Below are 26,308 nucleotides of genomic sequence, written 5' to 3'. Positions count from 1 at the left end.
ACGCACACGCACGCCATCTTGTAGGTCTATACGTTCTACAACTTAATACAAAAATATCATCTTCAAAAAATGTCTCCTTTTTTATAGACTGTACATCGAATGATCACGTTTGGGAAGAATCATCTTTGGGGGGGGGGGGGATAAGAAGCCATTCAGAGTTGCTTCAAATATCCAGTAATAAATCACAAGGGTACCTGACTGGGTAAATTTGAAACAATTTGCGGTTGAACAAAGACAAATTTACTAAAGCGGGATTTGAACCAACAGGCTCTGGATTAACATGACAGCGCTCTACCAACTGAGCTAACTAGCTTTATCCTGGGGGGTCTCCCTATTTTGAAAACATTTTTGTTCGGGGGTGCCAGTGAGTATCTCGAGCAAAAACGATGATGGTGATGATGATGATGAAAAGCTTTATCAAGTTGCCTCTTTAAATCATCTTCTATGCTCCCCAAAATTATGTGACGAGGAGACAGATATTGTCGTCCAGAATGACAGAAAATCCTTCTGGGTTACGTTGAAATGTCCATGCATCACAGGACAAGAACAGCTTGGAGCATCTTTAGTGCGTAGGTTAGTGAACAGGAAATGCGAGCAACTCTAGTTTTATGTCACGACAACACGACCATAAAATCATGTTGGATCAACAAAAGTAAACATTTTTTTAAGTAAACAATAACTGGTCCACTCAGCACTGTGCTAAGAAACTGGCTATTGATAACCAGGGATGTGATCATGCCCGGTAGGCTGGTTCCAAATATTGACTAGAGTAGTCCAACTATCGTTGACTAGACAGACTCCGGGCTTACTAAGTCACACAATGGTCAACGACGGTTCTTGCGCCAAACTGGCATTGGATACTTCCCACCCAAATGTGCCTCTCTCCAGCTCCAATTAAGCCTAATCATCATCAGTAGTCAAGAATTCTCCTGAAGACCAGCAAAGTATACTGATCGAAACATCGAGACCACACCGGCTATTTTCAGATCAAACACTCCTCCCTAAAGAGATGTTCATACACATGGTTGTGCCTGCAGGTCTAGCAAATATAGTTACTTCTTAAAACTCGCTTCTTGTCTCTCATGTTCACAAGATGGTCACAGAGATAAATTTTCAACGAGGAATCTATTTGAAAAAGAATTCTCAAAACACCATCCTACATGTAGCTTTCATCCAAGTTTATTTAGCAAAGATGAAAGAACCCAAAACAATTTTGTACATCTTCACAATGATTCAGGGGCGATAAAGATGTTGACGATCATAACTCGTTGCTGATGAGAATGCAAACGTCACTTCCTAAAGGAATCATATTTCCTGCATCACCAGTCCTCTCGTCTCTAATCAGTTATTGAAATAAACAATGACGGTAATAATAAGAACATCAGGCTTGGAGAGTTCAAGGCGATTTTTAGTCTGTAAAGGCGCTTTCATTGGAAAATCTTAAAGTCTGTAGAAACTTTTGAAAGGGCACAAAGGCCAAGACTAGGGGCGCAAAGGCCAAGACATCGACCATCGAGGGCCATGGCCTGCTGTCATCCATGAATGTTCCAAGAATGTTGGAATAAACGTCTCCCTGCAACTCCTTTTGTTATTTTTTTTTCATCATTTTCTGTCTTTCCAGCTGTCGATTTCATCAATCTCTTCCTAACTTAGGATTAATCTAAGGACTTAGGACGGGTTTAGTTCCGTATCCGAATACGTAGCACGAATTGAACCCATCCTAAGTTAGGACGGGTTAATCGTCCTAACTCGAGTTAGGATTAATTCCAGCGTTTCGTGAAATCGGCCACAGCACTGTCCAGTTTCTCGCCTCCGATCTGCCAAGAATGTTGATGCTGAAACATCAATGAAATAATCTCCTTCAACGACAAGATGTCTTTTCCTCTTCTTGTGTGGATGATGACAATCTTGGTGATGACAAGAACATCCTCTCCTACGAGGGGAAGAAGTCCTTCAGCATCGTTTGTCTTCTCTTCTCGGCTACATTCATCTGATTTTCAAGATCCTGATTAGAAAAATGAGGAGAATAACATTGTTTGTCAAGGTCAGTTGTTTAACCAGCAAGTCTGTTTTACTATCTAATAAGCTGAAGTACAAATACATTGTAAGTGATTATAGGAGACTGCAATATTTAACTGTTCAACGTCCTTAATAATCAGAAACTCACAATTACATAGTTAATGTAAAAATAAAAAGAAAACAAGAAATAGGGTAAAATTTTAGGGGGGGAGAAGGGGGTGCCATTTCTGGCAGAGTTTCCGTTTTCAAAAAATGTGGTTTGTGGGTGCTTCGATCTGGAGAAGATAACATACAGGACGAATAAACGCCTTGGGAGAAGACTAGACAGATCAAGACTCGCTTACCCCTCGATCGTAAGTAGCGGCTCTTTCAACTTTCCACGACAGATTCTCAATCTCTGCCTCTAGCTGAGCTTGTTGGTACTCAAAGAGTTTCTTACGAGGGCTGGGGTCCAGGTAATATGCAAAAGGATACGTGTACTGCAGGGTGTAGCGACACTGTCAAACAAAGAAATTATTATTATAATTCCATCATTAGCCTTTGTCGTATGTTTTGTTTATCTAGTCTGTCGTGTTGTACACATTTTTATCTTCTGTAGTGTTTTCTGTTGTTTGCTGTCAATAGGTTAAAGCTCAAATGCCACAGCTTCACCTCTGAAACCTAATTGTTGTCTCGCTTATTTATACTTATTGTGTATAACTGATCAATACAAATCAGTGAGAATAATCTTAATTTACCATGTACTACTGTGTATAACTTATAATTTGAACCTAATTGACAAACTTTGCTCGAATGTAAGTACAGCAATTAAATAAATGTATGTATGATGGTGATGATTATTAATGGATCATTAAAAATACTGTTATACATTTGCTAAAAGCCAAGACGTACAGCTTACGAAAAGTCATTAAAAAATTATTACAATCATTAGTGGATTACACATACAAACAGAAATGAAAAATAGTGTTTCAGAAATAGATATAAAAACACTCTTTAGTGAAAGTACAATATTAAATAAAATTGACTTAATAAAAATCAACCCATTGCTCGTAATCCGTATAAACATTTGTATTATTATTATTCGACCTCAACAGTACAAGTACAGAAAATACAAAACAAGGCAACAACGTAAGGGAAAAAACCCAATACAGAAACAACTCAGGTAAAAAAAATAATTAAGAAAAAAGAAAAGAAAAAAAAAAAAAAAAATGAAGAAAAAAAAGAAGAAAAAAAATATAAAAAAACAAATAATTTCAGTCAACAAAAAATTGCTTCACTTTGCCATCCAATATGGCTAACATTACAGCTATATTTAAACTGAAGCTCTGCTCAGTTGAGACCCCTTGCATAACACGCAACGCTACATAGACGCTGAATTCACGCGCACGTTTTTAAGCACAAAGAACAGCTATCGTCCAGTCATTTGCCTCTTTTTGATCCAGTGAGGGTGCTTTTTGACCCCAGTGAGGGCGCTTTTTGACCCCAGTGAGGGCGCTTTTTGACCCCAGTGAGGGTGCTTTTTGACCCCAGTGAGGGTGCTTTTTGACCCCAGTGAGGGTGCTTTTTGACCCCAGTGAGGGTGCTTTTTGACCCCAGTGAGGGTGCTTTTTTACCCCAGTGAGGGCGCTTTTTGACCCCAGTGAGGGTGCTTTTTGACCCCAGTGAGGGCGCTTTTTGACCCCAGTGAGGGCGCTTTTTGACCCCAGTGAGACGCTTTTTGACCCCAGTGAGGGTGCTTTTTGAGAATGTGACGTCACATGCAAGGGGTCTAAGAGGAAATACAGTCAAAGGTCTCAAGTTCAATACTCACTCTAGTCAATTTTTCCTTACTCACTCAAAAACAATTTATGTACAGTACGGAAAAAAAAGAAGGCAAAAAATTAACAAAATTGCTGAACAGAAACAAGGTACCAGTCGAGACACCTTCAAATATACATTACTAGTGACTGGTATCCCATCTGAATTTGCTATTAAAATACCTTGGCTAGTAAGGATGCGGCAGCGAGGAGGAACTGCCAATCGATCCAGGTTCCCATCTTATTCTCCACTTTCTCTTGGATCCTCTCCTGAGACTTCCTGAGTGTTTCCTGTTCAAGACGTAAGCTCTTGGCGTGGTTGTCCCACTGAGTGAACGACAGGGGCGAAAGTAAAGAAACTTAGTTAGTATGGACTGCAGGGTGCGATTCAGACAATAGCAGTGTTACAGTCAAGTACATGTACTCTTAGGCCTAGGTTAAAGGTGGTCGATTAGTACTCGACGCAACATGCTTGCCCGGAATCAACCATGAATGAATGGCCATTAAAAAGGAAAAAACAATTGTAAAAAAAACCTGTTAAGCTTAAAAATTCTTAACCTCTACATTTTATGCACAAAAAGAATCAAATAAACAATTGGCATTCTAATCAAACACTAACACTCTATCATAATTTACATTCAAATATTCAATTCAAAACTCATTTCAATTCTTCATGGAAACTTCCAACCATACATAGCCAAAACATTAAATCGAAAGGCAGAAAATTAATTAAATATGTAGGCATCATCTAGAAGTCGAGGCTTGTGGTGAGATGCCTGACGGACAGACAAACATAAAATAACCACATAGACAGGTAGAACACAGACAGAAATTATGAAGAGGAAAAAAAAAACAAAAAAAAAACTGTAGTAATAAATTAAATAGGTTTTCTCGGTCAATTTCGGCAAATAAGCAGCCAATTTAACCATCAAGCTATTTTATTTTGTGTGAAATCGAATCCTACTGAAAAGGGTAATTTGATTTTGTTTTATGATTAGTCAAATTTTATGTTGCGTCATTCGATTTAACAAAATAATCATTCAATTTAACAATTCATCAAAGAAGCATTCAAATTTGCAGACACTTCTTGAGGCGTGTGTGTCACGAAAAAGAATGACGCAACGCTAAATTGCACAGAGTGCTTAAGGAATTTGACTCGACTCAAAAATGAAATTGAATGGCCGAATTCTGAATTTAAAACACAGTAACAACTGGAGAGGCAAAACAGCTCTAATCTGAGCGCATGAAAATGAAATTGGCTGCTCATTTGCCGAAATAGATTAAGAAAACCTATAATAAAGTAAATGAAGATAAAAATTTGATAACGAACAATATTAAAAAAGATAATATTTGCAGAAAAAGCCGTTATGGGAATAAACTAAGTCAGATACTATGAGAGGAGAGCTCTTTTTAAGTGATTCTAATGAAATCACTGACAAATCTACTTTACCCTTTCATAATAGAAGAGGTACTTCTTGAGCGCCTCGCGGGCTTTGACGTTGGCAGACTCGTTAGCAATGTTGGGATTCTCTTTGTATCGACTACACTCGTAGTACTCGCTACCGTGAGTCTTCCAGTCTGAAATCATGACAATTATCAAGAGTCAAATCACTGAAATCACTATTGACTGAATCGTTATCAGTATTCAAAACATTGAAATCATTAAAAGAATTGAATTCATCATTATCAGGATTCAAATCTCTGAAATCATGGAATAAATCATTATCAGGATTCAAATCTCTGAAACCATTGTATAAATCATTATTAGGATTCAAATCTCTGAAATCATTGAATAAATCATTATCAGGATTCAAATCTCTGAAATCATTGAATAAATCATTATCAGGATTCAAATCTCTGAAATCATTGTATAAATCATTATTAGGATTCAAATCTCTGAAATCATTGAATAAATCATTATCAGGATTCAAATCTCTGAAATCATTGAATAAATCACTATCAGGATTGAAATCATTGAAAGAGTTTAATACATAATTAGCAGGATTTAATTAATTGCCCGAATTAATAATTGGGATTGAAAGAATTGAATATCAATATCAGGACTACATTGTAGAATCATTGAAATCATGGAATACATCATTATCGGGATTCAAATCATTGAAAACATTGAAAGAATCTTACACATAATTATCAAGATTCAGTACTTAACCATTTTAATAATTAACCATTCTTATATTGCGCAAAACACACAGTGATTAAATATGTACCTATGCGCTCGAGAGAAAAAAGACAACAGAACACAAATACTTTCAAGACGTACTACATGTTAGTATCAAACAAAAATGCAAATGTTAAATACTTGCGTCTTGAAAGCGAGAAAAGGGTGTGGACTGAAAACCTCAGCCAAATTGCTGAACAAGCAAAGTTGTAATTTTGTTTACAGCGAAACTTACCTCCTAAACACATCCAACAAAAGTTATGCAGACATTTGGAGCATTGCTGAAATTAAACAGAAGGAATACAAAATATTGATTACTACATTTTAACGATGGTTAGAGTCTGACTAAACTAGATTTACACGTAAAGACTATTTGTAATTACTCAAACTAAGTGTTATCATAAAACTTACTTGGTAACGTGCAATGGAGAGCTATTGATAGTATAAGAAATGGTGAGAAATGGCTCCCTCTGTCAAAGCAACGCAGTTTTTGACGAAGAGGTAATTTCTCACTTAAACATTTGATTTGAATGAGAGACCTCAGCTGAGGTCTCGAGTTCAAGGCATCTGGAAGCACACAAATTGTGTGACAAGCGTGTGTTTTTTCTTCCATAATTCTCTTGCAACTTCGACGAACAATTGAGCCCAAATTTTCACAGGTTTGTTACTTTATTCATATGTTGAGATGCACCAAGTGAGACAACCGGTCTTTGACAATTACCAAAGGTGTCCATTGTCTTTAAACAAAAATATTTAATTGCAAAATATTAAGACTGAGTATGTTTATAGGATTTGAGGCATTGTATGGTGAGGTATCAATATATATTTGGTTTCCTGATGATGACTAGAGCAAGCTAGTCGAAACGTTGAGACCAATTCAGAACTGACTCCGCGGCAGTACAGTTAATTACGATCCTATAAGCTAAAGTAGTAGTCCAGTCTAATTTCTATACCATCCGCCCTGGTAATAGTTAATAAACAGGACAGTTCTTTTCAGAACTGAGAAGTCTCCCGACCCTCCGATTATCTACTCTGCGGCAGTAGAATAAAGCAAGACAGTTCTCTAAGAACAACTCTACCTGGCAAGTAGATACACACATGGTGTTACCGCAAACCAAATATATACTGAGTATGTTGTATGCACACTGAGCGCTGAGTATTAATTGAGTAGCAAACAAATATTTTTAAGTAGCCGCAGACAATTTTTGTTTATTCTTTGGAGCTCTGCTATATAGGAGTCAATATTATTATGATTACAGCAAACAAATCTGCTTAAAGACACTGGACACTATTGGTTATTGTCAAAGAGAGCTCAATCGGTCATCGAAGTTGTGCGATAACAATGGAAGAAAAAACACCCTTGTCAGATGAATCTAATTCTGAGGTCAAAAAATCAAAGTCGTGGAAAATTTTCTTCTTTCTCAAAAACTATGTTACTTCAGAGGGAGCCGTTTCTCACAGCGTTAAAACTATCAACCTCTCCCCATTACTCGTTACCAAGTAAGGTTTCATGCTAATAATTATTTGAGTAATTACCAAAAGTGTCCAATGCCTTTAACAACTTCAATGAAATTCGGGACAAGATCCTAAGGATATATACACAAATTAAACTTATAAAAAACCCTATACTATATATAAGTTTATAAGTCTCAAAAGAAAAAGAAGACGCCACAACCTCAGCTGTACAAATTGCCAGGCTAATCTGTTGAGACCAAGCCTTAAGCAAACTAACAATCAGTGTTTTTCTCTCGAGTCCAGTGGGAGATTCCTGTGGCTGTATGTCCTTAGGACATGCGATACTGTGTCCATATCCTCTACCTGACATTTAGGTTCAGGAGAGAGGAGAGGGGGGGGGGGGGACTTGAGAGAGAGGGGGAGAGAGAGGGGTACCGGTACATTCAAGCCACCTGTCCCTACCTGGCTTTCATTTCCATTTTATCTGGACAGGATGTGGCTTGGATCTCAATCATGTTACCATGGCAACAGGTACAGGTTTACCGACTGATAACGGAGAGCTCAATTACAGAACTGTCCTTCTGCTTTAGTCAAACATCACCAGATCAAACAAATGACCGGCTTCCTTTTCGGAGACCAACTCAATTTGAATACCAAAATTTCCCGGGGTTATTTGGTCTTGACTGCTATTTTTGATAAATACTTAAAAACATCATAAAAACCGTGGTCAAGTGGTTAGACTGCAGGACTTGCAATTACAAGGTTGTGGGTTCGAATCCTACACATGTACAAAGCTAACCACTGATTTCACAATGACTAAAATAAGTATTGTCGTCTAGTTACTGAATAACAATTTCTTGATTTGTGCAATTCATAATCATAACGATTAATTCAATGTCTTATGAGAGTTTTTTTTCTTTTTTTCCGGGAACACATGCATATATTAATTATTTATTTAAATAAACCTATTTAAATACAATAACTAAATGAGATGGCGCCAAGGGCTGAGCAATCTCATCTCAGGGCTCAAAATTAACACTGGACCGGATGACATAATTCCAGAATCGGGCCGAGAAACTAACCACCGTACAAGTCAGTCTTGTGTTTTTTTTTTTTTTTAAATAATAACACCTCACTGCATTTTTTATTGGTAATTGTCAAACACCAGTCTTCTCACTTTGTGTATATCAACATATATGCATAAAATAACAAACCTGTGAAAATTTGAGTCGATAAGTCGTCGGAGTTGCGAGATAACTATGAAAGAAAAACACCCTTGTCACACGAATTTGTGTGCTTTGAGGTCTCAAAATCAAAATCGTGGAAAATTACTTCTTTCTCGAAAACTACATCACTTCAGAGGGAGCCGTTTCTCACAATGTTTTATACTATCAACCTCTCCCCATTACTTGTTACCAATTGAGGTTTTATGCAGATAATTATTTTGAGTAATTACCAATAGCGTCCACTGCCTTTAAACTGATTTACAAATATCTCGTAATTCATACAGTATTCATAAAAAAAAATGATAAATCTTCCTCTTATACTAGTGCTTGTTCCCAAAACAGCCCAAAGTGTGAAACTGTACAAATAAACCAGTATTCTTCTCATTTTGATTCCAGACTTGTAACACATTTTCTGGTCCAGTAAAAATGTTGATCTAAAAGCCCTGCAGTCTTATGAATTTCCCCAAAAAATTCAAGCCCTATTTCCTTTCCACTCTATATTAGCAAGGGACTACATGTGAGTGATTTGTACAAGCACTATTAACAATCAGTCGTTTTTCGTGTAGCAGTGGCAAGCAATCAATTAGCAAGCCAGACTAGTTGGTCAGAATTCAGACTGGTCCTCGGGTGTTTTAACTGGCAATTATTTGGCCAGCGGACCACCGTTAGGGGAACGCTGTAACCTGGGAAATTTTGTTAAGAGTTTCAGGAAGCTGTGAGGATTTGTCAAACTTGTGTAAGTCGCAACGTCCGAAGTGCCACTTTCAAAACTATTTTGAAACGAAACATCTGCCAAAGGTCCTGACAAATCATATCTGTTTCCGCCCCAGACAGAAACACAACAAAATATCTGGCAAGGGTTGACAGCAGAAGAAAAACCTTAAGATGACAAAGCGACAGTAAAGAGACTGGTCAAGATCAAAAATGAAGTCCAAGGGCAATTTGGTTTAGAAATTTCAGACAAAATATTGCTTAAAGTTTGATGTACAAGGATATGAGTTTACTCTGGGGGTATGCTAATTGTACTGTACAGGCATGACAGGGACTAATTTCAAAGTGCTGCTAGTGCTTTAAAGACCTACAGGAACATGTACTTGATAGAAACGGCAATAAGTGATCTTTGCTGAAATTAATTTAGAATGTTTTCAATAGATAAGGAAATTATGTAGTTCACATCCTGGGATTAACAAATTTCAATTGTTTACAAAATTATCGTTTTGAATACCCTTCTAAGGTGCTGTTCAGAAATGACATACATTTTTTTTTGTCATTTTGACACATGCCGTCAACGGCAGAAGTGCTTCTAGTTTTTCAAAAGCTTGAGGTTGGGGCCTAATTTTCGACAACTAAACAAACTTCAGAAATGTAGGACTATAAAAATGACATCAAACACATTATAAACAAGTTTTGATAGCATTCAAGCACTCAAGTACATGTAGCTGTTGAAGCACACATATTTGCTTAATAGCACAGAAAAGAGTTTAGCAGAGAAGGACTAAGCGAAAAGATCTTTATACTGGTCCATGGGAGTTATAAACCAGCATTTGGAAAGTGAACTTCTGCTCTTTTAATGAAGAGATCATGCCTCAGTTGTTTGAAACACTTTAAGGTGTTATTAGCGTTGGGTGCATTAACCTTTGATTTACTTTCCCTGGATGACATTTCAGCAGAGTCTGGTAAACCCCGATTTGTTTTAATTGAATTCGTGGAGCAAGGGCGATTCTCAGTGCATAATAAAACGGAGGGAAAAGCCTCCAAGGCATTTTAATGTGTAGGTATGCGAGATCATCAATGTGCCAACTGCCTCCAATCCAATTCACAACATGATTCATCTCACCTTCCAGCCAGTATGGTATCACCCACTGAGTAAACAACCCAACATCCTGTCCCACTCCCACTGTGAGAATAACCACAGGTGGACTATACCAAGCGACCCACCAAAGGGGTGACTAAGCCAAACTCTGGGATAGATGGGATGGATAGGGTTACAAGTCAATTAATTAAGTTCACCTGCAGGCAATGCCTACACAGAGCAGGTGCCCTCGAGATATGCTATCCCGAATACACAAACTTAAAAATAGCGGAATACGCTGAAAGACGAGGCCTCCCCCTGGTGCCCAATCCCTCCCAAAGGACAGACCCTCCTTTTATGCCATTAATTACCCCACCGAGGTGCTGGTACCCTCTTTTAGTTTCGATCATACTGAACTCGTTGGAAACTGAAAATTCAGCCGGTCGGACTTCTCCGATGGTGGTGAAAACAAAAAGCACCTTTCATAAATTCATGGAGGTACTTCATTTGGCGGAATTAGAGCCAAGTTTAATCTACTTCGCGTGTGCAGCCCCCCCCCCCCCCTGCTGCCAAGGTTTGAGACACAGGAACTTCTTTCGAGAATTCATAAATGACATCCTGGATCCAGATGTTTAATGCGAGAGGAGGAAGTCTCCTCTTTGCTTAAAAGGCAGGCTTGACCTTTTGGAATTGCCTGAAGTACAAATCTCAATAGCTTCTTAATTGGGATAATAAACAGTTGCCCATTATTTCAACTCACACTTGGGGCTTGATAGATGGACAGAAGACCTAGATGGCCGATCGATCTCAAACTTCGACAGGTTTATCAGTTAATGTATAGGGTGGATTCAGCAACTGTTTTGTTAGCAAAAACCAATCCTGCAATGTTCCTTTAATCAATTAAAGAAAAATAAAATGTTCAGGGGAAGACTCCACTCACCATATGGTTACATCCACCATTCTTCTCGATACAGATGCTGCATACTGGACACTAAAATAAAACACACAGATAAGAAAAAACAGATAACAAAAAACCCTCAATGTAACACACCACAAGGGAAACTTGCATTTACATGTAGGTACTCCACCTTCCAGTAGAGGCGTCCTTAGAATCAATGTCTCTCTCTTAGTTTTGATTTGAAACAGATCTTTAGGGTTGAACAAAGATGAATTGAATAGAGCAGGATTTGCACCTGTGACCTTCGGGTTAAATGTGCCGACGCTCTACCAACTGAGCTTTTTGTTTATTTATTTTATTTATTTATTTATTTCCAGGCAAACAGTACATACAAAAAATCGCCAATACAAATAAGACTACACAGAGAACAAGCCTGCGGATAACCAAAATCGTAAATAATTACTATCTCAAGGCCATCCAGACAATTAAAAATAACAAAGGCACAAAAGGGAACAAAGACAAAAATGTCATAAAAATTTGGAAAATAGCACATCAAATACCATATCATATATAATAGCGCCATGCTGGTGGTCTCCCTATTTTGTCCACATCAGGGGTGCCACTTAGAAGCCATTCAACCTGTAACTGCTGTATGGCTTCTGACCGGCACCAAACAAATAACAAATATATTTACATTAGAGTGAAATAGCTCAGTTGGTTGAGTGCCAGCACGTTATTCCTGACGTTATTCACAGGTTCAAGTCTTGGACTAGTAAATTTTCTTTGTTCAACCCAAATTGTAATAGAAAACCCACCCCACAATCAAACTAACCCCCCCCCCCCCAAAAAAAAAAAAAAAAAAAAAAAAACTAAAAAACAAAGGACAGTTCAACTCAATATGGGACACCAGTCAAAAGTCAGAGTTCAACGAACTGAACAGCACAGGAAGACACTATCAAGTAACACCTTTAAGACCAAACGTAATTTTTACTGTAATTTGGCCGTTGGCCACGAGTGTAAAAAGAAACAAAAAAACTATCTAACATCACCATTTAATCACCCTCCAAAGAGTTTTCAGTTTGAGCTAATTTTGGACATTTGGGCGTAATTAGCCAACTGCGTCCTCCCCCCAGATTTTAGTCCACGATACGGACAAACCTTAACACTGTTGTCCCCTCAGTGCAAAAAAAAAGTGGTTAGAAATTCCCACGGGAAAAGAAAATGACTTGGTGACATGTTCAAGAAAGTGAGGGGTAATGACAGTGAATTATCAAACTAAAGTTACCAACTCTGTCATACTAGATTACTTCAACTATCTGGGCCCAATTTCCTAAAGCCTGTAAGCATAAAAACTTGCTAAGCACAGACAAATATTGCTCAACAGAACAGGTTACCTGCCAAAATTACACTAAGTTTACATAGTTGTGACCGGTGTCCCAAGTCAATTTTTGCTTAACAAAGAAATTTTCAAGCTGTCATTTCTGCTTAACAGCTTTATGAAATTGGGCCCTGGTACGGACTACATCTAGTAACGTCATTTCTATTTGGGGAGTTACTTCTTTCTCTCCACTTAGTCCCAATTGACGGTCACGCTACCTTGCATGCAGTGCCCAGCTATGACACGTTCGGCAGGAAACAAGCCTGGTGCCTCCCATATCCTTCCCTTAGGTCAACTGAATTACACTAACTACAACTCTGCATAAACTTTCCCATCAAAAGACGTATCCAGGGGCTATGTGAGTCAGGGAACCGTTCATAAAAAAAAAAACCTTCTGGAGGTTTTCTTTTCTAGGTGAAACAGGGCTTCACAGAATCATAGGTTATAATGAGAACAAGGCAAAATTTGCTTCACCGTAGAACTAAGACGTACCGTGTAAGTGGTGAAACATTAATGAAAAGTTGTTAAATTTTGGCCTAATTTAAATTCTGCACAGAAACAAATGCTGTCTACTGAAAGACATCTCGAAATAGTCACTGAACTACGGGCTAGCCCGTCATTGGTCGTCGAAGTTGCAAGAAAGTAATGCAAAAACAAAATATACAGTGCTAACACACATCACAAAATCAGAATTCATATTGAGGATATTATTATACTCATTTTGGTTTTATACATATAGGCCTACATGTACACTGAAACTAATCAAAGCCCCTTTTGACTGTCATTAGCCCCCCCCCCCCCCCCCATCTCAAGCCATGTCTACTACCAGGGTTCCCCTCTAATGCTCTTATAGGTAGACCAAACCTAAAGCATCACTACCCACATCACGAATCCTCTGATCAGTTCCCCCCCCCCCCCTGTGTAAGACCTTTTAACCTGACCTAGAATGACCCCAACAGCGCAGGTGCAGAAACAACTAAATGTGGTTTACTGACACAGTTTAGTGTTGCTGGTTTTAAAAAGTAAAGAGACGGATAGAGAAGAAAAGAAACTTTGAACCGAGAGTTAATTTGTAGAATACTGAGGAAAAGCAACAAATATTTCAAACTATTTATCCAATGTTGTCATTTTTGAGAATGCTGATTACATGTACACTACAGGCATGCTAGTTGGTCCTTCGAATATGATATTAAGTAGCTTGAAATATATGTAATGTAAAGTATTATTATAATAATAGAAACTCTGAAACTATAGAGGATTTTCATACAACTGCCACTTCCATCCACTGATCATGATTGTTACTTTTTGTACAGTAATCAGTAATACCCACTTCAAAACACTAAAGCTCAATCTCGTAAATTTGCTTGGAGCGAACATTTTTGCTTAACAATGTTCTGCTGAGCAACAACATTCATGAAACCAGTCAAAGACAGTAAATAAGGCATGGTATTTTGGCTGCCACCCTAACGCCGGTAAGCAATTATTGTTTTGAGCTCATCTACTTGTTTTTGCTTATAAAGCAGGTCTATGCAATTAGGTCCAGAAAGCTATTTCACACAGGTCAGGTACCCTGACTCAATTTGACAGCCTTCAATGAATTCTACCTCCACATATTCACACTTGAACATTGTTCTCTGCTTCATTAATAAATACAATTAAATATAAACTTTAAGTCATGATGCTGTCTGAGAGAAGGGGGGGGGGCGGCAGTTTCGATCTGTCAAGCGAATGACGCAAGTAATCTATAAGCGGTTCTTTGTGGTGAAGCCAGACTAGTCAGCAGGTCAGAGTGGTTTGCAAACTGCAAGACCTTGGTTTACCACAGCCGCCTGTGGTTTTATTTCCCCATATTCAGCTCAAGAAGTCAGGGTCACAAACTATGTATAACGTTTGTCCTTTAGGGGAACTTTGAAATGCTAGGTGGCAGCAGACAGGGCAAATCTCCATTGCTTACGCGAGCATGCACACATTTTGAAGAACAGATTTACCTAGTGCATTGTTCATAAGTTTGCTACCACATCCCCAGAAATCTCTCATTACATTTCTGCCATATCTTACTTTGTGTTGCTTTGCAAAAAAAAATCAATTTGTGTAGAGGCTTTTTTATGATAGAGTTAATGAAAAAAAAGAAAAAAAAGTCTGGTACTTTGAAATTGAAATGAGAATCATAACTCAACATTTACAGGTGTACACAGATAGAGATGACCACACCATGGTAAAGATCAATTAAAAGACATTTCCATAACCAAAACCACCCCCACTGAAACCCCAAATTAACAAACAAAAACAAATCAAAGACCCCACCACAAACAAACACATCCATCTCACTGACATATAACATATAACCTTCCAGGCCAAATTTCTTCCTTCTGATTAAGCACAAGAGTAGCTAAGCAAAACAGAATGAGGTTACCAGCCACAATACCAAATCTAACATCTATGACTGGTGTCCGGCTCATTTCGGCTTAGCAGAGAACGGTCAAGCAATATTTTCTGCTTAAGCAACTCAATGAAATCAGCCCAACGAGTTGAAACCAACGATTCTTTTCAGAACCACCCCAACTCATTAGAGATAGTCATTACATGGTGTTACCGCAAACCTTTCTATATCGTATTTCCACCATGCAAAGTTTCAAATCCTACTCAGCCCAAGGATTGGCATGATCGCTCGGTGTCCTCTTTAAAATCACATGAGCCAAACCTTTAACTGAATTACGCCACACGCAAACAAGGGGCTTTATCAAATAAACATTTTGTACCACCTCTCTCAAGTTCAAGATTACTTACGTCTTTTGTGTGGGCACTAATGTAATTAACAGTCTCGGAGTCGTCGGCGCATTTGTTCAACCAGCGTTTGATGATTTCACAGTCCGCCGGTGCGTGGTAATTATCACAACATGCACAGCTGTTGAGATAAATCAAATCATAAGGGGCTATTGTTAGCTGTCTGACATTTTGAGGTAGTAGATAATGGTTTAAATACATTGCAGAACACAGTACTTATTATAGGAATAAGACTGGTTTCTTTTTCACCATGTGAGCTAGGTGGTGTCTGGCGGTTAAAGTATCTGCTCTAGATTGCCAAAGGTCGTGGTTCCATAGACTGTACAATTTTCGTGCGTATTCAAACATCGGAACCCAAGCTTGTTTCCTTTATGCTTTAAAGCACAAGTACGCTGTACATAAGTGTTCCCGAAAAAATAAGAGCGAGATTTGCCCAGTCAACAACAAAACACCAAGCAAGTCGACAATGGGGGACAGGAAGGCTTGGGGAACCATCGTGATTCGAGGACACCACTCGATTTAAGCAAGTAAGTAAGCACACAAAACCTGGGACCATTGAGGAAAGATACCACTAACCTAAACCAACCACTCGTCTACTTACCACCAGTTACTCTTGCATTGTATACACTCAACTCTTTTACTTCTGATCGTCTCTGCATAGAACACGATGCTGCAGTCGGCACCAGGACAAAACTTTAACTGAAGATGGTTCTGAATCAGATTGAGAAAGTACAGTTTAAATGCTTTTCAAATGGTGTTTGAAAATCAGCTTCCCTTGTTATTAATATTTCAAAATTTTTTAAATTTTTATGCAAGTCGCCAGACACACAAGGCCTGAAGGCCGCTTCAAGGTGTGGGCTACAATTATTTTTTTCCAGATGCCAGAGGCCATTGCCACCTACTCCTAGGGCTGAAACAGGGTTACCTCTTTTACAGTTCATACGGATGTAGGCTTGGGTATCATCAGTCCGAAGCCAGGCCGGTAGAGCAGAAAGCACTACCTCCCCAATTTGAATATTACTTTATATTTTATGTCAAAAAAGCTACATGCTTTTAGGGTGATCCCTTTCCTGCCGCTTCCCAGGTCATATCGTAAACTTTGGTGTGATCCCTGGCTACACGGCAGTTACAGGTTGAAAGGCTTCGGACTGGCACCCTCTTACAAAAATATTGACAAAATAGAGGGACTGCCAACACTAGTGCTAGATTGCTCAGTTGCTAGAGCGCTGGCAAGTTGATCCGGAGGTTGCAGGTTCAAATCCTGTTCCGGTACATCTGTTTTTTGTTTAACCCAAATATTTAACATATCTCCAAGGTCAGTTTCCCTTGAGGCTTAACAAGAAATTTTGTTGCCGTGATTTTTGGGGTTGAAAGAATTGAGGAGTGGGATTCGTACCAATGACCTCTGGATTAATGTGCCAGAGCTCTACCAACTGAGCTATCTAGCCCTATGTTGGCGGTCTCCCTATTTTGTCAATATCTTTGTTCGGGATGGCAGTCAGAAGCCAAAAATAAGTATAATAGATTATTTGGAAGGAATGAAAAGTTAAATGAGCGGCAATTCGAGGATAACTTCAAAGCTTTCCAGGGTTGTCTGGGGTTAAACCGCAAGTTAACTCAAATTACCACTGCTTCAATTCTGCGTTTCTCCCTTACATTACTAGGTAATGAGACACAATAAGATGAAACTAATGGAATGGCGGGTAAAGACTGGGACAAAGAGGTCGATCAGATTTATATTTATCCTCTTCTTGCTTTTACCTTTACACAATCTTTGAAGATGAAGTCGTCATACCGAACTCGACTCCGGTCTGACGTAAGCAGTGGAACAACAAACTCCTCTGGCGCCCTCATTAGACACTTCTCAGCCATGCACTGGATGCCTGCAAGAATAAAAAGTTGATTTTTAAAACTGTGCGAAGAGCGTGTTGATAGAACTAACTAGATTATGAAGACTAATACAATAACTTGTGGCTGAGCGGTTAAGATCTCTGGCGTTTCTGATTAGCAGGATGCCGATTTGAGTCCAGGTCATGGCACTTGGGTCTTAAAGCTTATGATATTATTAAACACATTGCAACTTTGTTTTGTTTTGTTTTACGTGCAGTCCAACAGCATTGTGCAAGCCCAAAATAGCATCACATCGAACATTTATACTACGTACAGATCATTTTTACAAAAACAATTTTGTATCATAAATAAACAAATATTTATGCAAGAAAATGCCAACGTCTCCTAAATTTTAGATGTTTTTTCAAATACACTTTGGCCATGAAAATCATATTTTTGAGAATAACTCTCTCTTTTAATTTAAATAGATACAAACAAAGTAATGGGAAAAGGTTCAGTATGTCTCCTAAATTCATCCTGGGCAAGAAACATTCATTTATTTTAATAAACTTACTTAAAACATACAGCTTCACAACATCAAACAGTGTGTGTCAGAACGAAAATAGTGTTTACAAAAACACTTTGTTGTGCGTACATCGAACATGTCGTACTATGTATGTACATATGTACATCGTACACCCCACTTAATAGAAGCAATGGTACCCCGTTTTACGCTTGTTTTACTCTAGGGACCAGTGATGTTGCAACTACACGCTTCAAAATAAAATATCCGTTTGAAACCGTGTATTTGGTGATACTGTACAATGCACGGCGACTCCGAATTGTCATGTACGGTGTACACGTCGTACGTATAGACACGCAAGGAAAAGTATCCTGCACAGAGGTTACTCTTGTGTTTTCTTTGGTTTTTTGCAAACCGTTTTATCAATTATGAACAGGTATTTTTGAATATTATCATTATTTTTGTATTTTATAATATCCTGACCGATGTTTGACGTCGTCGCCGGGGGAAAAAAAATTAAAAAATGTGTTTTCCCAATTTTTTCTTTCTTCGAGTTTTCATAATTTCGGTCGCCGCAATCCGTAAAACAACTTATAAAATTGGAACGGCCTTAGTGATTGCTTTGTACTTTAGATGGGACATTAAGCCATATGTCATGTGTACAAGGATTGGCTTTGCACGTGCAAGAACCTAAAACCTACATCATTGAAGAGTAGGGGTTAACCCCGAGTGTTTCTACATACATGTAGAGAGAATTCCTGTTCACAACTTTCCTCAGGCTTGTGAGCTGCATTGTTTAAGTTTATTAACAAATCACAGATGTCTTTCAACTTTTGTAGACCTCTCGGATCAATTTAAAAAAAAACCCCCAAAAAACCAATAGAACATGTAATAGAGCCACAGAGACTGGACTCCAAGCAGCAAGATATGGAAAGTTCGAGGTATATGTAGTAAAGTTTTGGTGTAAGACCATGTGATGATAATCTCTCAATGAGTTTAGAGGTATTTTCCATGTTTTAAACCAAATGCTCTTTAGCTTTTACATGTTTTAAGGGGTATTTCTTTTTGATTTTATGGAAAGTTGCTAACCACAAGGTCTTTAAAACAGTTCACTTATGATGGGTCTTCTACATGTAAGAGTACACTGGATGCTTTTGGTATACAGTACACAGACAGGTTCACCAAAATCAAATGGGGCGTTTAAAATGTGCTCCCAACATCTCAAAATGACTCAAACTACATGTACATGTATCTCACGAGAAAATAGAATTAGCTGTTGCAATCAACATTATACCGACCAAAAGGACTGAGGGTTTAAATGCAACAAAATAGTTAACGACCTGATGTTTCGGCCTAGCAGAGTCTTTCTCTAGGGTCAAAACAACAGGCCGTTAACTATTTCAAACTATCTAAAACAGACTAGGGCTAAGGTACTGTCCCTATTGGCAACTACAGCTACGGCTATGGCTGGAATGCCGCGTCAACATGCCTTGAAGTATAGGACGTCCTTATCGACACCCTTAGCAACAGCCATAGCTGTGTAGCCGAAGTCGCTTATTCGCATACGGCCCCCCCACTCACCTGTTGCTATGCCTTCATTGATAAGCGCATTCAAATGTTGCGACCAGCAAGTCTTGCAGAAGAAATGACCACAGAGTAAAGCTCTAATCTGATCACTGGATTGTTCCTCTATACACACAGGGCAGCAGTAATTTCTAGGTGGGAGTGTTTCCTGAAAAAAACCCAGAAGAAACTTTCAGACATGAGGCAAAATTTTGACTCCACAAAATAACCGACCATGTTTCTTCGCGACTAAACATGGAAACCGTGCAATTTCGAGGCATGTTTGTCTGGATCACTATATTCTACTTTTAAATTATCTATCCAACCATATGCATTTCAAAACTGGATTGATCCAAGGCAAAGTGTTCCTTTAAACAGCTTCTAGAGAACATACCTTATTTTAAGGTAGGGTCATAGATTGTTATTTTGTCAACATAATTCGTTTTTATAGGCAATAATTATAAAGAAATACACAGTACAAGTCACATGTGATAGATTTACACGTAGCTGACGCAAGTGTCTACTTGCTGAGAAAACATCAACACATTATCACGGTATTTTAACAACAACATTGGCTTTAGCATTCAAAAACAGATGTAGACCTCCACAAATCTGAGAAATCATTCTTTCAGATTTCAATTTTTTTGGATGAAAATCTTATTACTTTGAAAGGAATCCCTTCTCAAAATAGTTTACACTATCGACCGCTGCACTGCTTCTCACCAAGTAAGTTTTTAAGGTCATTAATAATATGCACTATTTACCAATCGACACATGACCCTACCTTTAAGAATAGACAATTATGATTTTAAGAAACATGCATCATATTTAGCCCATGGGAAAATAGCAGGAAATTTCTGTTTAGTACATGGGCTGACCTACATATGATACATGTACATGTCGGCGATTTTAATACATTTTTTTCTGAAAGCTCTGTAATAACGTTTTTGCTGATTTTTTTAAGGTAAATCAGCCAAAACAGACTTTGACTTGATTCGTGGCCTGGAATTTTGCATGTAAAAACGTCTTAACCAGTTATGGTATATGTTATGGTAAAATACCATAACTGGTTAATACGTTTTTACTTGTTAAAACTGAGACTAAAATAATTGTTGTGACATTGGTTTGGGGTTAGGGTTAGGGTTAGTGTATAGCACCTCAGCAAGTAATATTTCAAGGGAAACTTTCTACCACCATTATCTTCAAACTGTTTAAGTTTAATGAAAATCTGTGGACATTGTGTAAAAAGTATCCAGACCCTTTCAACATGTTCAAAGGTGAATGGTTTGATTTCATGGAGAATGATCACAGCGACCTGCCCCAGCGGTTACCTTAGTCAGGCTGCTGTCTGCCGATGGCAGGATCCCACACTCTACAAGGAGGTTTGCGATGTCTTGCTTTGTCCTACTTCTGATGTCATCCAAGTTCCAACGGTGCGTCATCAATAGAGCCTTCGCTGCAAATGACGGCACCTGTAAACAGAACCAACCCACATTCCACCTTAAAGGATTTGGGTACTTTTTGTAACACAAAACCCAATGTCCACCGATTTACATTAAACTTACACAGTTTGAAGATAATGATAGTAGAAAGCTTCCCTGTAAATATTAGATGCTGAGGTGCTGTAGTTTTTGAGAAATGAGTAATACAGTGTCATGAAAATACGTTTTCACATGCTAAAATAATTTTCGTCTCATGATCAGTGAGACGAAAATTATTTTCATGACATTGCTTTACTCATTTCTCAAAAACTACAGCACCTCAGCAAGTAATCTTTTCAGGGAAGCTTTCTACCATCATTATCTTCAAACTGTGTAAGTTTTAAGTAAATCTGTGGACATTGTGTTTTTTGTCCCCCAAAAAGTACATAGACCCTTTAAGTCAATGTCATTTCTCGTTCGGAAGACTACGCATAAATTGCTACGCAGGAAACTCATAGTTGTCTGATGTGAGGATGTCATAATTCAGGCCTTGAAATAACCAACGGAACACACAGCGATTGCCATAGTGCCCTGGGGTGCCCTCCGCAAACTTACATTTTCCCCATAGAAGTGCCCCTGACCAGATGAAAACGGTTGCCCCTTCAAGAGTGAATAAGTTTATAAAGGCTTGATAATCTACATGTACCGAGGTTAAACCAGTTTCTTCCCTTTACCCCCACTGTGTCTCCCTGCATTTAACATTTAAACCCATGTCTAAGCAGTTTGCAGCAGCTACTTATACAATGTGACAATCGAGCTGCTTAAGCACAGATAAGGCTTAGCACAACAAAATTATGCTTATCAGAGTATGATTACCAGGCAACCTACTATGTCACAAATACAATCTGTGACTGGTATCATGCTCATTTCTGCTATAGCAGCAATGTGTTAGGCAATATTTTGTGCCTTTAGAATCATAAAATTGGGCCCTGTTTACCTTCAATATACATAAAGAGGCGTTTTTACCTTGAGTACCTCACAAGCCTTTTGCACCTCCTTTATGAGGAATGTTTTAGTGGTGTCCACATTGAGGCATGTATACTCGTAAAACTCCGGGTCCGGTTCCCTCTCGTCTTCCGGTTCGATCTCGTCCTGTCCCTCTGCGTAGTAGTCGTCTACGTCATCATCGTCATAGTACTCAAAGTCGTCATCCGACTGACTCTCCATTCTGTTCACTGGGGTCTTAAGTCTGCAAGAAAAAAACAAAGAAAGATGCGTTGGACCTTATGCAGTGACGTCATCAAATTGGCCAATGGAGGCGCCCAACCCAAGTGACTATACTTTGATCCTTCCTTATAATTATTACACAGACAAAAGCCCAGACAAAAGCTCAGACAAAAGCACTTCACAATTTCCTGCTTTAGCACATACGTATAAGCAGGGAAAACTCGCAAAGTATACATGTTACATGTTATTTAATAATAATAATACTGACTTGTAATTTGTACATGTACATATCCACCCTGCTGGGTGTTCCAATATTGCCTGGTAAATATCTCAATCAATGTACACATTCTCAAAACATACTTTTAACAACAACATCTGTCTCTAGTAGTTCCCACAAGATGACCAAGGCACGTTCCTGGCTGATTAGAATGCAAGAGGCTACCCACCCTGTCAATAGTGAACACTGGGACTCTCATTGTTGCCGTTCATTGTAACCCTGAAAGGTTCATCCTTGATGTAGCATTAGCATGATGGAATTGTTGCACAATCCATAGGCAAGGTCATTTTAGTCAACAATCAATGTTTACACTCAGCTATGCGGACATTGCACAAGTTCTGAGCCCAATATTCATAGTCTGCTTTGCACCAGTGTTGTAGCCATGGTGTAGGCAGTGCCTACTCCTAAAACTATGAAGTTTGTTCCGCAATCGTCTCTTCAGGGAGAGAATAGCGGAAAGAACCTCATAGCTCTAGGAGTAGGCGATGCCAGGCTAGCCTTATTTTGCCCAGCATTCTGCTGCCCAGCACAGATTTCCCCCATATTGTACTTCAGCAATGATGGCCCCATATCTAGACATGAATAATTTTGTTGAACAGCTCGCCCTTGTCGGTCCTGATTGAAAATAGACTGTAGAGCCCAGCACTAAAATTGGTTTAGCTTCAACACTGCTGTGCACATGTTGCTTAATACATGAACAAGAACACGGTCATTTTAGTCAACAATCAATCAATGTTTAGCTTTGGGAGACAATGCACTAGGTCTGAGCCCAACTTCATAGAGTCTGCTTCTAAAAGTACTAGTAGCAGAGCGTACATGCAGATAGCAACCTCTTGCTTAATACCAGAAATGTTACCAGCCAAATACTGTGTCATGTGTAATGTCTGTTATTATATAACACCCAAGCAGATCCTTGCCATTTGATTGGAGGATTGTCTGTCACGTGATAGCAAATAAAAGTACCATTGCACGCTGAGTCACTCGCCAGCGTGCAACGGTACTTTTTGGATGGAACGAAAAAGCTGAGTAAAAACATCACTGCGTGCGCGTGTCTTTGGTAACGCAGCAGGTGTTACTGCAAGAAGGCATAGTAAAATTACTAACATTCGGCTTCTACAGTTGAAATTGTTTGTTGAGTGAAAGTTGTATCTTTCAATCAAAATGACAAAGATCTACTTGGATGTTATATAAAACAAATAATGAACGTTTTTCATTCGTGCAATGGTGCGAATATGTTCATTCGTTGAAAGCTGGAATGTTCCATTCAACTCGGCTCCGCCTCGTTGAATAGAACATTCCATCTTTCAACTCATGAACATATTCGCACCATTGCACTCATAAACATTCATTATGTGTATACTAGTGAAACTGATATCCTGCAAATTTTTGCCTACTAGGCAGAAAATTGTAAAGCAGTTATTGCTGCTTAAAAGGCACTGGGGACACTATTGGTACATGCTCAAAATGATTGTTAGCATAAAAAAAACTACTTGGTGACAAGCAATGGAGAGCTGTTGATAACACATTGTGAGAAACGGCTCCCTACGTAGTTTTCGAGAAAGAAGTAATTTTCCACTCTCAAATATTTGAATTTGATTTCAAGATCTCCGAATTAGATTTTGAGGTCCCGAAATCAAGCATCTGAAGCACTCAATTTCTTGTGGCAAGGGTGTTTTTTCTTTCTCAATCTCTCAACTTCAAAGACCAATCGAGTTCAAATTTTCACATGCATACACCTTTGTTGAGATATAGCCTACCAAATATCTGCAGTTACTAGTTAAACTGATATCCTGCAAATTTTTGCCTTCTAAGCAGTGACTTGCCGTGCAACTATTTGTTATATCTAATTTGTCACTGGCACTAGCCAGTTTGCTTTTTTAATGTACATTATAAAAACATTTCTTTATGGTTTTTCTGTAATTTCTAACATCAATTTTTTATGAATCTCTGTATTTTAAACTCAATTCAGCTTGTAGCTGCGATGTTTAAATATTTTTAAATAAACCAATAATAATAAATATAAAAAAGTGAGAAGACTGTTTTTTGACAATTACCAAAGGTGTCCAGGTAAAAGCAGCAGGTACAAAAACTGTGCAGCCTACATGTACAAATCACCAATTTTTTTCCCCAATTTCACATGTGAATAATAATTGTTTTTTAAATGTACATGTAGGCCTACACTTTCATAAATTTTTTAGTACGTCAATGTTAATAAATGTAACTTCTTAAGTCCAATGACCTGGTTGTGATTGCACTATAATAGGCATACATCATTGAAAAACACATTATGAAAATTAAATTTTAAAATCTTGGCCGCTAGAACCACCTGGGGGGGGGGCAGTAAAATGCATGTGACATTTTACTAGCTCGGTGGGCTGATTTACAAAAGTTTTAGCACAAGGCATGAGTGCCAATTGTATAATCTGGGAAAATTTGAAGTGTCCGACTTCTTTTTAATATCAACATATTAAAAAAAAAAACTAAAAAAGGTGACAGAGAGTAGTGAAGGTCGGATATGGCAAAGTCTGATCAAGAGTTTTTTCAGGGCTGGGATTATAAACGATTTATTCCATGAAGGTTGGACTCTTTTTTTTGGACCGCAATTAACCCAAGTTATTTGAACAATAATATATTTGTGATTTATTTTCGACCAAACATTAATTTCCTAATGGTTTTTTAATTGTATCTTGTAAAATGCGCTTTATAAGTCTTGTTTATTATTATTATTATTATTATTAATTAGTAGATTTTGGATATTATTTATTATTCTTTTAAGTTAACTTGATGATCCGTTAACTTGAAAGTTTTTATAGAACTGTTTTTATATTATTAAATTTTAAATGTAAGTTAGAAATCAAAGAGGATTCAAGTATTAATGTTTGTCAGTTAATGAATTGTTGAGAGCCACAGAAAACAATACTCTGGTGGAAAGCAAAGAGACATTTGAAGACATTTTTTGTGGCCAACACAATCGATAATTTTCAAAAGTGAATGTTGAATATAGAAACAAATGGGTCGCTATTGAAGGCATCGAATATTATACCCCGAACATCGGTGCACACTTATCCCGTTTCATGTACAAAAAACATTAGTTGTTTTTTTCCAATTCAAGGAAAACATACTTCCCGTCAACCACAGGGACCGAGTTGACTTGGGACCGAGTTGACTTGGGACCGAGTTGACTTGGGACCGAGTTGACTTGGGACCGAGTTGACTTGGGACCGAGTTGACTTGGGACCGAGTTGACTTGGGACCGAGTTGACTTGGGACCGAGTTGACTTGGGACCGAGTTGACTCGGGACCGAGTTGACTGGGACCGAGTTGACTCATATAACCCACACAAAGTCCTGTTATTATGTTATTATTGCCTTTTCTTTAACAGAAAAAGGCTTAATAGGCACCAAAAAGATAGTTAACAAAATAAATGACAACAAAAACACACCTTGCACACGTATCCCGAACGAAGTAGGTGGTGTACGTGTGGCATGCATGTAGATAGACCGTACACAGTGTTGCAAATGGGACGGTTGTCTTGAAACAAACATCCCAATTAAAAAATTAAAAGGCTTTACAAAACCACTCCATTTCAACAAAATAAACAAACCCTGCAAGCAATTAATCCACATTAAAATATACCGTATACTACAACCGTCATATCACAATAGTTTAAATCATGCTTTTCTAAATAAATATCACGTAAAATTCGATAAATGAAATGCCATACCTCGAAGGTCCACACTCAGCCATGAATTTCCAGTAAGTAATGAAACAAAGAATCGACTACTTTATATCCGAATGCAGAAGTCGGTTTCTTTTCTCGAGGTATTCTGAAACGAGAGACGCTCTGGGCAACCCGGTTTACTCTATAATCGATTATAAACAATTAGTATTCGAACTAATTGTGTTCTACATATTTTGCTGTATTCGGAATTGACGGGTC

General features: G+C 38.3%; 1 protein-coding gene across 2 annotated transcripts; it reads right to left on the bottom strand.

The window, feature by feature from the left end:
• Positions 1-294: 294 nt before the first annotated feature.
• Positions 295-26,176, bottom strand: LOC117306943 (E3 ubiquitin-protein ligase ARIH2-like). 2 transcript variants are annotated; one of them, XM_033791530.1, is made up of 13 exons: positions 26,093-26,176; positions 21,891-22,113; positions 20,775-20,915; positions 19,462-19,612; positions 17,289-17,410; positions 16,129-16,238; positions 15,531-15,648; positions 11,408-11,458; positions 6,230-6,275; positions 5,266-5,393; positions 3,999-4,142; positions 2,364-2,516; positions 295-2,005 (listed from the first exon to the last, which is right to left on the bottom strand). In XM_033791530.1, exons 1-13 carry the CDS (start codon positions 26,113-26,115, stop codon positions 1,934-1,936), a joined length of 1,482 nt encoding a protein of 493 aa, XP_033647421.1. In that variant the 5' UTR covers positions 26,116-26,176; the 3' UTR covers positions 295-1,933. The 2 variants fall into 2 exon arrangements, with proteins under 2 accessions (XP_033647421.1, XP_033647422.1); XM_033791531.1 differs by lacking the exon at positions 26,093-26,176 and adding an exon at positions 22,452-22,533.
• Between the last annotated feature and the right edge of the window lie 132 nt (positions 26,177-26,308).

The sequence above is a fragment of the Asterias rubens genome, chromosome 2 (assembly GCF_902459465.1).
Source record: "Asterias rubens chromosome 2, eAstRub1.3, whole genome shotgun sequence".
Lineage (NCBI taxonomy): Eukaryota > Metazoa > Echinodermata > Asteroidea > Forcipulatida > Asteriidae > Asterias > Asterias rubens.
The sequence above is the reverse complement of the archived record's forward strand: the minus strand, read 5'-3'. Positions and strand labels throughout refer to the sequence as shown.

What these genes read in the sequence shown, in the direction of transcription:
- LOC117306943 (XM_033791530.1), bottom strand. Translation starts at nt 26,115, where the DNA reads ATGGCTGAGTGTGGACCTTCGAG. An exon ending in ATGGTGGATGTAACCATATG is followed by an intron (nt 6,276 to 11,407) that starts GTGAGTGGAGTC and finishes GTTTAATTTCAG; the next exon opens with CAATGCTCCAAATGTCTGCA. An exon ending in TTGTTGGATGTGTTTAGGAG is followed by an intron (nt 5,394 to 6,229) that starts GTAAGTTTCGCT and finishes TCATGATTTCAG; the next exon opens with ACTGGAAGACTCACGGTAGC.